This window comes from Muscardinus avellanarius (assembly GCF_963383645.1).
Source record: "Muscardinus avellanarius genome assembly, chromosome: 5".
Taxonomy (NCBI): domain Eukaryota; kingdom Metazoa; phylum Chordata; class Mammalia; order Rodentia; family Gliridae; genus Muscardinus; species Muscardinus avellanarius.
Genome location: NC_137790.1, coordinates 6,979,794 through 6,994,638, shown reverse-complemented (window position 1 = coordinate 6,994,638; position 14,845 = coordinate 6,979,794). Strand labels below are relative to the sequence as shown.

At 47.4% G+C, this 14,845-nt stretch overlaps 1 protein-coding gene across 4 annotated transcripts in view; it reads right to left on the bottom strand.

Annotated features, from left to right (window-relative positions):
- Positions 1 to 386: 386 nt before the first annotated feature.
- ERG (ETS transcription factor ERG) overlaps positions 387 to 14,845 on the bottom strand; it is a gene marked incomplete at both ends in the record, with an annotated part of 188,192 nt that continues 173,733 nt past the window's right edge. For 2 of the 4 annotated variants that reach the window (XM_080696121.1, XM_080696123.1), the window contains 4 exons: positions 387 to 907; positions 7,796 to 7,843; positions 8,461 to 8,517; positions 9,807 to 9,872. In XM_080696121.1, coding sequence (XP_080552247.1) covers positions 387 to 907; positions 7,796 to 7,843; positions 8,461 to 8,517; positions 9,807 to 9,872 — 692 coding nt within the window. The remainder of the gene's footprint in view (positions 908 to 7,795; positions 7,844 to 8,460; positions 8,518 to 9,806; positions 9,873 to 14,845) is intronic. The other 2 variants (XM_080696122.1, XM_080696124.1) reach the window with 1 other exon arrangement.

The window sequence follows — 14,845 nt, the reverse complement described above, 5'->3', positions numbered from 1 at the left end:
GACCGTGATATTGTTATTGCTTCGGTTTAATCCCGGTCTGCGCCGGCGGGATCCCAGTTCTACGCTACAGTTCATGTAGTATTTAAGGCCACTGTCTTTGGCATGTGTCCTTATGGCTTCACGTGTCTGCATACAATGTCTCTGACGAGGTCGGTCCACAGATTATATGTCCATATACATTACATTGCGAGCATCCTCTTAACTGCTGTAGTAATAGTTAGTAACTCCCTCCCGCCAGGTGTCTTTGGGGCTCTTTCCCGGCTTCCTTCCCCAGCCCCGGTCAAGCTTTATCATCTACTTGAGGCACTTTTGACCCAGGTTCTCCAATGGGTGTGTGGCAATTGATTGGTGATTGCAGGTTGTTGGGAGAGGCCTCCGTGGAGACCTTAGTAGTAAGTACCCAGGTGGGAAGGCATATGGCTGGCCGGGAGCCTCGTGTTCGGGTATATCCCCCCGGTCGGGGAATTCCAGTAGGGGTTGGGGGCAGCAAAGAAACTGGAGGACGTGACAGGGAGGGCGGGAGGGTGGGGAGCCACGAAGTTCATCTTTTGAGGGTGAGCGTGATAGGGGCCCATGTACGGGAGGTCGGAGGGGTACTTGTACAGGGAGGACTCGGGAGGGTGGGGCTGCAGGGCCTGGGCGATGCCGTGGAAGTCGAACTTGTAGGCGTAGCGCTTCCCGTGGACTTTGGTCATGATGTTCTTGTCGTAGTAGTAGCGGAGGGCCCGGCTGAGCTTATCATAGTTCATGTTGGGCTTGCTTTTCCGCTCCCCCCAGCGCCGGGCCACCTCGTCGGGGTCCGTCATCTTGAACTCCCCGTTGGTCCCCTCCCAGGTGATGCAGCTGGAATTTGAGCTGTCGGACAGGAGCTCCAGGAGAAACTGCCAGAGCTGGATCTGGCCGCTGCCTGGTGAGGAGGGAGAGGACAGAGCTGGTGAGAATGGGTCTCACCCACCACTGGGCCGACCAGAAGTGGGCGCCCTCGCTAGGCGGGCCACCCCGGGGCCAGGCCTGCCCAGCCTGCTTCCACCGGGGAGCCGCTTCTTCAGAGCGCTGCCCAAGGCTGGGAACCCCTGGCTAGAAGGACCCTGGGCCAGAATGACCCAAGCAGGGTGGCCGTCTGCCTCACGGAGGGACCAAGTGTATGTGCCGCCCATGTCCACAGCTCCCCATGGGACCAGGCTAGAGCTAAGCTCAGGATTCATTGAGGCTTTGGGGAGCCTGGGAGCTTCCTGAACCTTCTCCCTGCCCTGTTCTGCTTCTTTGAACCTTCTCTGTTGAGGACCTATTCTTAACGAGCACTTGGACATGAAGGAAACCCAGGGGACCCGACCTAAGATGACCTTTGCTCGCTCTCTAGGGGACCTAAGAGACCCAAGTTTTATGGCAAGCGAGGCGTCACACAGGGTAAAGGTCAGGCGGGTCCTGTCTTCCTTCCGAGAACAGCCAGGTCCGCCTGGTGCCGGGGGATGGAAGAGCTCGTTTTTCCTATTTGGGGAGGCAGTGTGCCATTGTGGGGAGATGGAGTGATGGTTTCATGCCATCTCTGGTGGCGAGGTCAAATGAAATAATAAAAGTCAGATGTAGGAAATGAACACCTAAAAGTTGATGGAAAAAAAAAAAAAACTAGAGAATGGAAGTCAACATGGCTATTTGGGACACAACACGAGCTGGTGCTCAGAAAAGCCATCCTGTCAAAACTTTTCCTAGCACAGAAGTGACCCACGCAAAATGAGGGTGTTTAGAAAAAAGCCGGCTCTACTTCAAACCAGATCAACCCTGGCCCGTCCTGAGGTAGGAGCATCCCTGGAGTGGAAATCCTCATGCTGCCCAGAGACACAGGCCGGCTGGATTAGGCAGTGTTTCCAAAAGAAAACCCACAATAGTGAGCCCTGAAAAATCCTCCTCAGGAGCCAGAGGGGACTCGGACTCAGATCGTGCTTAGCTGCGTGTACAAAGCCAGAATGTTCTCTACCCACTGAAAACATACAGAGAGCGGTCTTAGGTTCTCCTGAATTGTAGAAACATCTAGCCAGTCATTCTATCCACTGTGAGACAGTGCTTTTGACCGACTTAGAGCTCCCCCAAGGCGAGGACTGCGCCAATCCTACATCAATCTTGAGTATCAGGAGAAGCTAAGCTGCGCTCTGCGGATTACAGAAGCTTCAGGAATGGCCTACAGAGCTGTCCTGGGCTTAGTGACCCCCCCCCAAAATTACCTTTATTATATGATAAGCAATATCGATAGACGTGATAAAGTGATTAAAGAAATTTAGCTGGCAACTATTCAGGGAATGGGTGGAATGTAAGAATCAACTATAGATTTGTTTTTCTTGAAAGCCTTTCTGCTGGCTTCCTATATGAATTGTCAGATGAGAAATTCTCGTTTCCATGATGGCTGCAAAGAAATGGTTGTCCGTGAATTCACCCATACAATAGCATTGTGAGAAAGGTCACCTTTCTTTTTTTCCTTTTTAAATATATTCTGGAAAAAGATCGAGTTCAGCGGGGCAACACATTTGAAACGTATTAACAGCTTGTAGCTCATCGCCATGGAAGCCTTCCCTTTTGTGGAACTCTTTATACAAACTGTTCTCAATCAAGTTTTGTTGCCTCCAACATTTCATTAATATGCATTTTAAAAACACAAAGAATGGCATGAAAGAAACATATGGCTTTAGTATATATACTGTAACCAGAGAATTAAAACTTGAAAAAAATTCCATAGATGACCTGGGAATAGGAAAAAAAAAATAACATGGAAATTTTTTTTTCATTTAACAGCCTAACATATGCTTCAGTATAAATATATACAGTTGTTTGAAAATAAATATTCAGTGTCAACTTTCTCCCATAGAGAGAGCGATTCCCCAGATTTTGTATAAATACACAGACCTGCCTCATCCGCCAAAATAACACTTGGTATCCGTTCAGATATTGGCATCGCCGTTCAGATATTGGCATCGCCTCTTAGAAATGTCTCCCTTACCCACTTTCCTTGTAAACACGTGTAGGAGGGACGGGTGAGAAAAGATGTCGCGTACCTCTTGCTTGTAAAGGACCAGAAAGTGAAAGAGCTACAGTCATGGCTTGAAACCCCAGGGCAGAGCTGACATCTCAGGAGGCCATTTACCAAGAGCTGAGCAGATACAGGGCTCAGGCCCTGAGCCTCCCACGGCTCCTCGGAGCTAAGAGACCTGTGAGCCAGGCCCATCAGCTTCCAGGCAGAAAATCACCACAAACGTTGAACTCAACGGAAGTTTAAGTAAATGTTATGTATAATGTAACGAGCTATCAGCCCCATTAATTGTTAAGTTTAATGCTCGTATCAAACTCATGGCATTTATATCAGTGGGGCATATTTTCTCACTGCACGAGAATCCTCAAGGATGCACCGTGGCCGCAGAGCAATAATCATAGTCCATGGTTAGCGGACACAGTAACTCTTGGCCAGGGAACTTCAAAAGCAATGTATGAAGTTCTCATTTTACTGCCAGGACAATGACAATGAGCATGTAATGAGATGCATTTGAGAACACAGAACACTATTCAAATAAAAAAGGATGCTTTTAAGGGCCTGGATCACTCGCTGGCTAAACTACGGAGTAAAAAGAGAAGTTCTTCAAAACAAGCCTTCCCTTCTGCCAGCATCACCGCCTGTCCCTCCTGAGCCCCCATTTTTTTTTTTTTTTTTTGCTTAAAAACCTTCACACCTTTTTTTCACTCTGTCCTGATGACATCCTTGCATATCAGAAAGGAGTAGTAAATAGCAGGAATCCCAGCATTCCGGAGGCTGAGACGGGAGGATCGTGGTTTGCAGACAGCCTCAGCTACTCAGTGAGGCCTTTTGCAACTCAGTGAGACCCTGTTTGAAAATAAAATATTAAAAAATAGGGCTGGGGGTGTAGTTCAAAGGTTGAATGTCCCTGGATTCTATTCCCAGTACTGCAAAAAGAAAGAAAGAAAGAAAGAAAGAAAGAAAGAAAGAAAGAAAGAAAGAAAGAAAAGAAAGAAAAAGGAAAAAAGAAAAGAGTAGTAGAAAGTTTTTCTCTAGAGCAATAAACTAAAAGTTAGGATTGGGGCAAACAGAAAACAAGCAGTAGCATGTACTTTCCATGGGGAGGGCCAGCAGCAAGGCAACCACCCAGGACCACTCTGTCAGCCCTGCGAAGTCTTAGAAAGATGGTGCTCTCAGGGCCTGCTGAGAGCCTTTGAAAGCTTACCAAGTGCCAGGCCCTGTTCTAAACACTCACCTACGACAGTTCAATCCCCACAAGAATCGTGGGATGAGGACACTAGCTCACAGAGCTGGACTGGTTTCTGTTGCCCACGGTGGGTGAGGGGAAGCTGAGCACAGCCTCTGGCTCACTCCTGTACCACCCATGGCGTGCGCCTGTGCAGCCCCCGGGGTCCTCCCAGGCTGTCCCCACCCTGGACCTGCAGCTTCGGGGGCTCGCCCTGGAAAAGTACATGCTCCCACCACCTGGCAGAGGGCTAAACTCCCCTAACACTCTTCTGTTGGTGGTGAAGAAAGCAGGTTTGTTGCCCATTAAAGGATGTCCAGTTAGAGTCCATGGAGCCACTGAACAGAACTCAAGACAGCCCTATAGAAAGGTCATAATTCACAAAATGAATTAAATTCAAGCTCAAAGCCATGCTGATGGGGCATAAAGGATCTGTGTGTTCTTAAGAGACCCATAACATAGGGTTGTGAGGACACACCTTTCTCCGTGGGATAAATGCTTTCAGAGTACGGGCTGTAGGATGTCTAGATGCTGATATGGGACATCATCGCGTGCCTTCATACCCTACAATGGAATCTTTCCACCCAAAATAATAAAAATAGTGCGCTCGATGAAACGCAAAGGCAGCCACTTTAAATGATAAAGTGCTGATGTATGAGCGAATGGAAACCTGGACTCAAACAGGAAGACACACCCTCGCTCAGAAAGATCAAAGACGTTCTGATGTCGGGAAATGGCCATGCAGATACAGCCGACACGGGCTGAGGGATAAACGGGCCCAAGGTCCCCTTCATCACAAACTAAATCAAGTGACTCTTGACCTTGAAGTTGCTTGACTAAAACTAAAGTTTTAGGGTTCCCATGCCCCCCGGTGTTGGGGGCCTGCTCTGCCAGGATGATTCCCCAGGCTGGGCGCTGTTTCCAGCCTCCCACCTCTGACTCCTGCTCCCTCCCTGTACCTCCAGGGAGCATCCCCAAGCCGCGGCACCAGGCTGCGGGGTGCCGCGAGAGCTGGTGCCCATCTAAAGGCCAATTCTCATTGGCCTCCGTCTCCAAAGGAGCCAAGCAGCACCTCTGGGCCGAGACTACATGGGCATGCCACGGATTTCCTCCAGACAATCTGAGGGGCCGAATGGCCGATTTCCGCATGACCAAAACAGCCTAGCTCCCTCCTCTTCCGTTCTGACTACAATTCACCAATGGGTAGGAGCACTTTAACAGTCGCTCAGCTGCATGGAGAACCCTCTTTCCTAACTGCACATTTCCCAGGACCTCCCTTCTCCCTTCATACTTAGGGGCAGCGTGCATGGACCGAGGAGATAAAAACAGACTTGGGAGAGAGGTCCCACACCAGGTATCCCTTCTCTTTTAGCTGTGTGACTTGGGGAAAGTTCCTCAGCATCTCTGGGCCTCATCCTCGCCTCCTGTAGGGTGGATATAATCATCTCCGGGGGCTGGCATGAGGCACAGCAAGACTCAGGGGCAGAAGCATGATCTGGGAGGGGGAGCACACCACAGTGGTGGGAGTCGACGGACTGTAATTTCACATTATTGTATTAACATTCCCAGCGTGTCGGAACGTCCGAGCTTTTCCTCTTCCTAATCTGCCCTGAGAGTCCCGGCCAGAGCAGTCTTCCTGGAGCATGATTCACTATAATCATCTCAGAACACAGTGATTATTTTTATTTGAATGGGTAGGAGCCAGTTGAGAGCAGAAGGCTGGGTAGAGGTCCGAGGAGGAAGCTCTGGAGCCTTGACCACCAGTTGAATGCTTCACGTAGGGAAGGGAGCCCATGGCTGCGTGGGCTGGGCAGTGCTGACCACCTCGTGTCCCTGTCTCCCCAGGACAAGGTGATCCTGGCATTTGCCTATTCTACAGATAATTGCTGAGCTCCTGTCTCAGGCTGAAGCAGTTCAGAAAACAGTCCCCTCGGGCTGCTCAGCTGGGGGTGCAGTGCCTGTGACCCCAGTACTTGGGAGGCTGAGACAGGAGGGTCACAGGTTCAAGGACAACCTCAGCAAGTAGTGAGACTCACGTCAACTTAGAGAGACCCTATTTCCAAATAAGAAATAAAATGGAGCTGGGTGTAACTTGGAGGGAGAATGAATGACATGACCCTGGCTTCAATCTCCAGAGCTAGACAAACACCCACCCCCACGCACAGGAGTATTTATCAAACTCAGTGATGCTAACCAAAAGTTCAAGTCACTCTATAACGATGGTGTTGAGTTTGCAGCTGAGAATGTGTGTCATGTGCTCTGCGTTGCTGATGCTGACGCCAGCTCAGTGGTCTCTGATCTGAATACAAACACACAGATTGGGTGGGTTGGCACTACGGCGTGTGGACAGGTGGTGAGGCAGGGTGAGGCGCTGCTTATACAGGACCAGTGAGGAACCTGACTCTCTTCTAATTTCAGCGATAGCCCGTGAGAGATGACCCTGATCTGAAGTCTTATGGTTACAATCAAGCGCCTCCTTTGCAAACAGTGACTTCATCTGCCAGTGTGATACGTTGGAATTGTGTCCCACTAAAACTTATATATTGAAGTTTTAGTCCCAGAACCTCAGAATGTTACTTTCATTTGAAACAAGTCCTTTATGGAGGAAAGTGGGTGAAAGTGAAGCTGAGCACGGTGGCGCATGCCTGTGATCCCAGTACTTGAGAAGCGGAGACGAGAGGATCGCAGGCTCTTGGTCGGCTGCACCAACTCAGCGGGACACTCAGCAACTTAGTGAAACCCCGTTTCAAAATAAGAAATAGAGCCGGGCGCGGTGGCGCAGGCTTGTAATCCCAGCATTCGGGAGGCTGAGACAGGAGGATCCGGGTTCACAACTACCCTCAGCTACTTAGCGAGGCCCTTGGCAGCTCAGTGAGACCCTGTTTCAAAATAATAAAAAATAGGGCTGGGAGTATAGCTCAGAGTTACGGTGCCCTAAGGTTCCATCTCCAGTACTGAAATAAATAAATAAATAAATCTTTAAAAAAATAGAAAGGTCTAGGGGTGTAGTTCAGAGGTAAAACCTCCCTGCGTTCAACCTCCTAATAACAACAACAAAAGTTAAAGTGAGGTCTTTGGAGTGTGAGCTATTCTAATATAACTGGTGTTTTTATTAAAATAAAAGAGAAATGTGGACAGAGACAGACACATGGAGACAATGAGAGGGAGACCTGAGGAAATGACAGCCCAGGAGAGAGGCTGAGACGGTCTCCCCCAGTCCCAGAGGAGCTGCCAACACGCACTGTGACCTCAGCCTTCTGGCTTCTACAACTCTGAGACGACATTTCTGCTATTTAAGCCACTGAGCCTGTGGTATTTGTTACAGCAGCGCTCACAAACAGTGTGGGTTAGATTAGAATACGCTTTGCTGACGCTAAAACCTTAATTTATACCCTGGCCTGTTTCTTTTTTGCGCTAAGGCAAATCATCCAGTAAAACCTAAACAACTACAATTTGTTCAGCTGAATGCATTTCTCACCCCTAGAAGTTTCAACACAGCCACTGCCCCAAAGGTCTGAGGCATCAGGACAAAATCATCAGCGGCGTCTCACCTGGATTAGCAAGGCGGCTACTTGTTGGTCCGAGGATCTGATAGGGATCTACAGAAGAAGAACAGTAAAGTCAAACCCCAAAGGCCAAGTCGTGACTCGGTGCGCCGAGACTCCAAGCCGACCCAACTGTGTTCCCAGATTTCAGAGAGAAAAGTGTCTCCACCCGAGGGTACCTGCCGCCTTCTCCCATGAGAGACGTCACAGAGAGTGCCCGGGATGCGTCCTGCCTCCTCCTTGGTGACAGAGCTGGCATTCTCGCTCTACCCGCCTAGCCGCCAGCCTGCTCTGAGTGGGGTATCACTGGGGAGAATGTCCCAGGCCCCAGCGGCCCGGGGCCACGCCGGCCACGTGGCTCAGCACATTCCGCTGCAATTCTGCCTCGATCCTGATGCTTTGCTAGCCTCGACGCACGTGGCTTAGAAGTTAAAAGCAACCGAATTCACAGGTCACAGCGACGCAGCCTCCGGGCCGACAGAACTCTCCCCACGTGTGCTGCCTGGGTTTGGGAAATGTGTTAGCACACGCTCAAGTCATCCCGACTCAGTGGACTGGTGGTGTGTGTGTCGTAAAGACATAACGCCATGTTTCTTTCCAAAGTGGCACATTTTAGAAACACGCCAGGCTGTGTCCTCTCTTAGGACTGTCTGAGTGGCTGTGGGACATACCTAATTGAGGACGCTGGTCTTCAGTTTTGGGCACCGTGGAAGGAGATGGCTGAGCAGCTGAAAATCCAAAGGAAAAGGTGATTGGCTGCAATGCACAGCTGGCGGCTAGTCTTTAATACTGTTGATTCTGTAATCATTCCATTCATCATTTAAACTATTAATATAAGAGTCTAATTCTTACAATAAGAATCTTACAGTAAAGACAAGTTCCCCTTCTGAATGAATCTACCATAAACACTGTAACAATAAAGGAGTTTTTTCTCTTATTACGAAATATTTGATAGCTGTGGGTGGTGACGCAGGCTTGTAATCCTAGAACTTAGGAGGCTAAGACCAGAGGATCATGGTTTGCGGACAGCCTCAGCTACTTAGCGAGGCCCTTTGCAACTCAGTGAGACCCTGTTTCAAAAATTAAAAGACTAATACCAGGCGTGATGGCGCACGCTTGTCATCCCCGTGCTTGGGAGGCAGAGACAGGAGGAGCGCGCAGGTTCGAAGCCAGCCGCGCTGGCTTAAGAGACCCTGTTTCCAAAAATAAAAAATAGTATAAAATAGGTCTGGGAGTATAGCCCGGAGGTAGAAGAGCTTCCAGGGATCTCAGTACCACAAAAAAAAAAAAAGAAAAAGAAAAAAAAAAAGAAAAGAAAAGGCTAAAATATAGGGCTGGGTGTAGCTTAGAGGTACAATGACCTTGGGCTCCATCCTAGTATCACACACAAAAAATTTTGTATGTCCCACTCCTTTCAGATATTAAAAAACAAGAATTTGAGATGGCTTACAAAGCAGAAAAAGAAAAATCATCATATAAAAATAAATCGATAAAGGGAAGCGTCCAGGAAATTAAAATATAATGAGGCACAGTTAAAATTAAGGGAACTGCCAGTTACTTACTGTGTACTCAAACATTCCATTGAAACACAGTACCTCACTCATCTCTTTCATTTATAAAAATAAGTATAACCCAAACAGAGAAAGAATCACTCCATTGAAAGACCAGTTTTAGCCAGGGGTGTAGTAGCACACTCCTGTAATCCTTGTATTGGGGAGGCTGAGCCAGGAGGATCGTAGGTTTGAGGTCAGCCTCAGCAACTTATTAAGAACCTCAGCAACTTAGTGAGATCATGTTTCAAAATTAAAAAAAAATAGCACTGGGGGTATAGCTCGAAGGCAGAAGGCCTCTGGGTTCAATCTCCAAATAAATAAATGAATATTTGTTTTTGATAAAACCAACCCCAACCACTTGCTGCAAAATCATGGATTAACTGCAAAACTCAGGACGGACTCTCTTGGTGGTCATCCACTGCCTTGTGACATGCAGATCAGGGCGGAGGGACCCGGCTCTGTACCTTTCTGAGGAGTGGGGTGGCCATGAGTGGCCCAGGCTGATCTCCTGGGAGGCTCATAAGGCAAATCTGTAAAGACAAATAAATTAACTAAAAACCCAATATTTTTCGAATAGATGCTTTGTGTTTTTTAAATTTTAGTTTGCATTTACTAGAATAAATATTGTGTAAGTCGAGTCATCCAGCGACATATCGAACCTAGGCTCCATTCGATTTTTAGAGGTTTTCCTTTTAATGATTGCAATTTTGTCTGTCTCCGTGCTCTAAATTCTCCATTTATTCAAAAAGTCCCATTGTCACATTCTTGTAGCGGTTTCTGACTCTTTAAAAGTCTTCTATGATCAGAGCTCGAGACCACAGGAAGAGGTACTGGCTATCTCACTGGTCCTGTCCCCACTCAGGACTCACCCTATCTCCATGTCCCACCCGGAACAGAGACCACAGCATAGACGCCTCAGCCCATCTGTGTTTGCGGCCCACCCCACGTCCATCAGATGGCAAGCATGCTCTCTTTCCCCTTCTCCTGGGACGGGATCGCTGCTTTTTATCCTCTTTTCCATGAGCTGCCTTCCTTGGTTTTCCCTAATTCCTTCCCTGTAGTCTCCGTTTGTGCTGAACTGGTCTGGCTGTTTTTCTAGGCAAATGCGTATTCTTTCTCCTTTTCTAAATAAGTTTAGAATGTCTCTAAATGAATTGCATCTAACAGATTACAGGGCTGCTAGAGCACTGCCCCACAACACGTTAACAATGACACACGCGTACGTATTTGCCGGTAAGTTCTCTGCACTTGGAACGCGGTCTCGTTTACCCCATAAACCTCCATTTCACTCTCAATTGCAAGTGCAACAACTGCACTCCTAGCACCTCAGCGAGAGTTCCACTTTTGATTACCCAGGCTCCAAGTCGCTTCAAGTTGCTTTCAAAACATATATTCCAGAAACGCGGTTATGCCTGTTCTCATTAACTCTGCACGTGTAGTCTTATTATAGGGCCATTTCAAAGCCGGCTCCTTGGGTTGCTGGGTCTCAGCTCAACGTCAAGTGTTATGCTGAGCCAAGTGTAAACCACGGCGAGATACTTCAGCAGGTGTACCGCTGCCAGACCCCAGGAGATGGTTATAAATCTCACTTAGAGGGCAGGGCAATGCCATTCTTTTTAAGCCTCCCTTTAAACAAATCATCTAATCTTATTTAAAACTGGCCGTTTGGTGGGTCAGTCTTCAAAGAACTTGACTATGTTACAGGGTATGCATCTCTCCCTATTTCCATATCCCAAAGAGAGTAGAAATGGCATGCAAGGCGAAATTCAACACAGAATTGCCTTAATTTGTTTGGTGTGTTTGGCTGCGAGCAGTGCGACCCGTGTGGTCCTTGAATCCTACCCTCCTGAGCTTTGACAGGCTGCGGAGCTTTGCTTTGAAACTCTGCTATTCCTCTCTTTCCCTCTCAGCTGGCGACTCTGCATTTGGGACCTTCAGTTTTCCCCACTCGGCTCCTCAGAGGGAGTTTCACTTTTCTGGACTCGGAATTGCATGTGGGAATTAAATCTGCTGCCACTATCAATTTAAAATTAAATTTCAACTTCATTCTCCGGGAGCATTTTGCAAGTGGATTCTGTACCCCTGGCATTTTTTTCTCCCCAACTAAAATCAGAGTCTCGATATGAGAATTGTCTTGGAAAAATGAATCTACTAGCAGTGCAATCCTAACAACACCTAGCCTGATTCAGGAGCAGACAGGCATACCCACAAAGGGCTTCTATTTACCAGTGAAAAAGCAAGATACTGTAGAATTATGTGGTCACAATAGCCAAATTATGGAAACAATCTAGGTATCCATCAACAGATGAAGGGGGGTAGGAAAATGTGGTATTTATATGCAATAGAATTCCCCTCAGACACAAAGAAGAATACATCATTGTGTGGTATCTACACACAAGGAATTCTACTCAGACCTAAAGTTGTTGTGTCATCTACAGGAAGATGGATAGAATGAGAGGGTAGTCAGCTACGTGAAGTGAGCAAGTCTCAGAGAGACGAGGCTCCTACGTTTTCTCTCATATGTGGAAACTAGAGAGAAAATAGGAAACCGAAGGGACTTAGATTAAAGAGAGAGACCAGTAGAATGGTGGAAGGGGTGGAGAAAGGAACTGAGCAGGAAAGAGGAGGGTCGAAGGAAACAGTTCAAGCAATGCTCTGTCCATGTACAAAGGTACCTCGACCAACCTCCCTAACATGTACAGGGTGGGCGTGGCGGGTTGGATGTGGAAAGAGATATACCAGGTTTTGTATATATGTATGTATATTTGCATCACTTTGAACCTTCCCTGTGATATATAATCACAATGCATCAAAAAAAAAAGCACAAAAAGAAAAAGGAAAGAAGAAATACATCCCAGATCCTTGTTTCTCAAAATGTGGTTGGTGGACCAGCAACCTCAGCGACACCTGGGCATTTGTCAGAAATGCAAACGCTCACCCCGGACCTACGGAGTGGGAATCGGCACTTTACCAAGATCCCAGGAGCCATGGGTGCACGTCAAGGTCTGAGAAGCTCTAGAGAACCTCCATCCCTCTTCCAGGAAGCTGCATTCTTGCAGATAATGATTTCAGAAATGCTATCTGGAGTGTGCCAGTCCAAATGTAAGAAATGACTGAAAGTTCTAGAATGTCTGCCCTTCATTGAACAACCTCAGCTTTCTTCCTCTCCTATCCTTCCGGTTCAAGCTTTGCTAAGATTTCCCCTCTATCACTGGAGTCCCTCTGGTATTACCACTACTCCCTAGCTTGGGCATGTTAGAGAAAACATATGTCCCTTCTCTTTCTGTGCTTGACTGATCTCACTTAACATAATGTTCTCTAGTTCCTTCCATCTTCTTGCAAATGCTATTATTTTATTTTTCTTTAATGGAGGAGCTACATACGAATATGTGTAATAGCATAAATACAACATGATTAACCTGGAGACTCTCTATGGTGGGGGAGGGAAAGGGAGGAGGAAGGGCATGAAGCACAATGTAAATGTATACCACTCTCAATATGTTCCACTTATTAAAAAAAATTAAATTTAAAAAATTTAAAAAATTTTAAAAAAGAATGCCTGCCCTTCCTGGAGGTCTGAGAACATGAATGGAACTCCCAGCAAGCGCCCGCAGGTCACTCAGACATGACCTCGAACAAAAAAGTATGGCTCGTGGGAGGTGCCTGGAAAATTGTAAGCCCCAAACTATGGCTACAAAAATATTTTGAAACCCTTTATTCATAAAAATCCTGTTTTTGGACGAATAGCCATGTTCCATCCTCCCTTGAAAATAAATCAGGAGCTGAACAACACCAGACGGAATCTAATTTTCAGCCAAGTATTTGGGATGTTTGCATGAACAATGATTAGCATGTCCATGAACGCTGCCACAGAGATAAGCAGGCTTTTGTTTTCATGACATTCTGAGCCAGTGTTTCCTTATCGGCTACCGATTGCAGGCTGTGGCCCAAAGCTGCCTCCTGAGGGAGGAGACTTTGGAAAGTGCTGACGCTGGGAACTGCCTGCTGAGGAGAGAGACAGCCAGCTGGACAGACAGCCACACTGCTCACAGCATAGACGGTAGGTATTTCTGCTCTCGGTGCTAGAGAAGTGACTGGCCCGGGTGTCTTTGCTATTTATCCTTCTGTTGACAGCAGAGCGCGGGACGTCTAGGAAGAACATATTTCACACTTAGTTTTTGGTGACCAGTTCTCTTCTACTTATCTTTCTGGTTACTCACTCAGATGCTGGGCAGAAGTCCTAGTGTATGGGACGGCTGCTGTCTACCTTTCCTTTTGCCATTTTTTCTCTACTTAGAAACTGAGCTTTACAATTTTGCAGGCGTTTGAGGTAACCACACAAAGTATCATATATGCCATAACCTAGACCCAAACATGATATGAAGATACGGATGGGGAGCTGTAGGGGTGTGGCTTTCCCCATCCAGAACCTTTGACAATTTCCGGGGAACTGAGATTGGTTTCTGATTTGCGGTGAGACTCCGCCCCACCCGATCCTTCCAAAGACGTGGAGGGCTCAGAACGCTCTGGCTGCCCTTCCCATGAGCTTTAGTAATTTCCACCACGTTATCTATTCTCCCTCCATCCAACTCACTGAGAGGGAAGCTCCAACCTTCCTGCCCTCTGCCGAGCTGCTTTACTTTTGACAGTTCCTAAACCTGGGTCACGGAAGAGCTCACCCTCATTCACGTCCTGTTCCAAAGTACCTGCAAGGTCCCCTGGCCAGGCTGGATGAGAAAGCTGAGATTCGCCTTGTCTTATGAACTTAGACACTAATAAGGAAGACAAATTAGGAAGACCAAGAACTAGAGCCCAGAACCAATCTGTGAAAGGGAAGGAGTTTATAGTCAGCCCTGATGTCACCAAGCTGCTTCCTCTTGCCTTCCTCTACACCTTCCTAGAATCTTCTAGAGTTATGTATCAAAGACCTGGAAGCGGTATTCCTTTGGCCTGCTATGCTTGGTCGAGCTGAGCTGCGCTAAGTTGTGAGCTGCAATGGAGAACTCATTTAAGACGCGAAGAAGCTCCCAAAGAACACCGGCCTGGGAGAAGCCACGGCTGTGTGCGCAGATCACATTCTCTCCCTCTTCTGAGAACATCCCAGATGCACATCATGACATGGGGGTCGTGGTGAGGGAAGAAAACAAGGGATTGTAGAATCTCTTCCTTGGGAGAGGATGGAGCGCTCACAGGACATGCTCCCAGAGGCCCGGTGGCATGGTGCATCACAAGGTCAAATGCTGGCCTGCAAGATTCTGTGAGTCACATCTATCTCAGATTTTGCCACTTTACCCCAAGACCTCGAGGGGCTAATTCTTCAAATGGGGTGTGGGTGAGATGGGAGGATCACAGGTTCAATGCTAGCCTCGGCATCTTAGCAAGACCCTCAACAACTTAGCAAGACCCTATTTCAAAACAAAAAATAAAAATTAAAGTAAGGAAGTAGAATGCCCCTGTGTTTCATCTTCAGTACAAAAGAAAAAGTGTGTGTGTATAGGGGGAT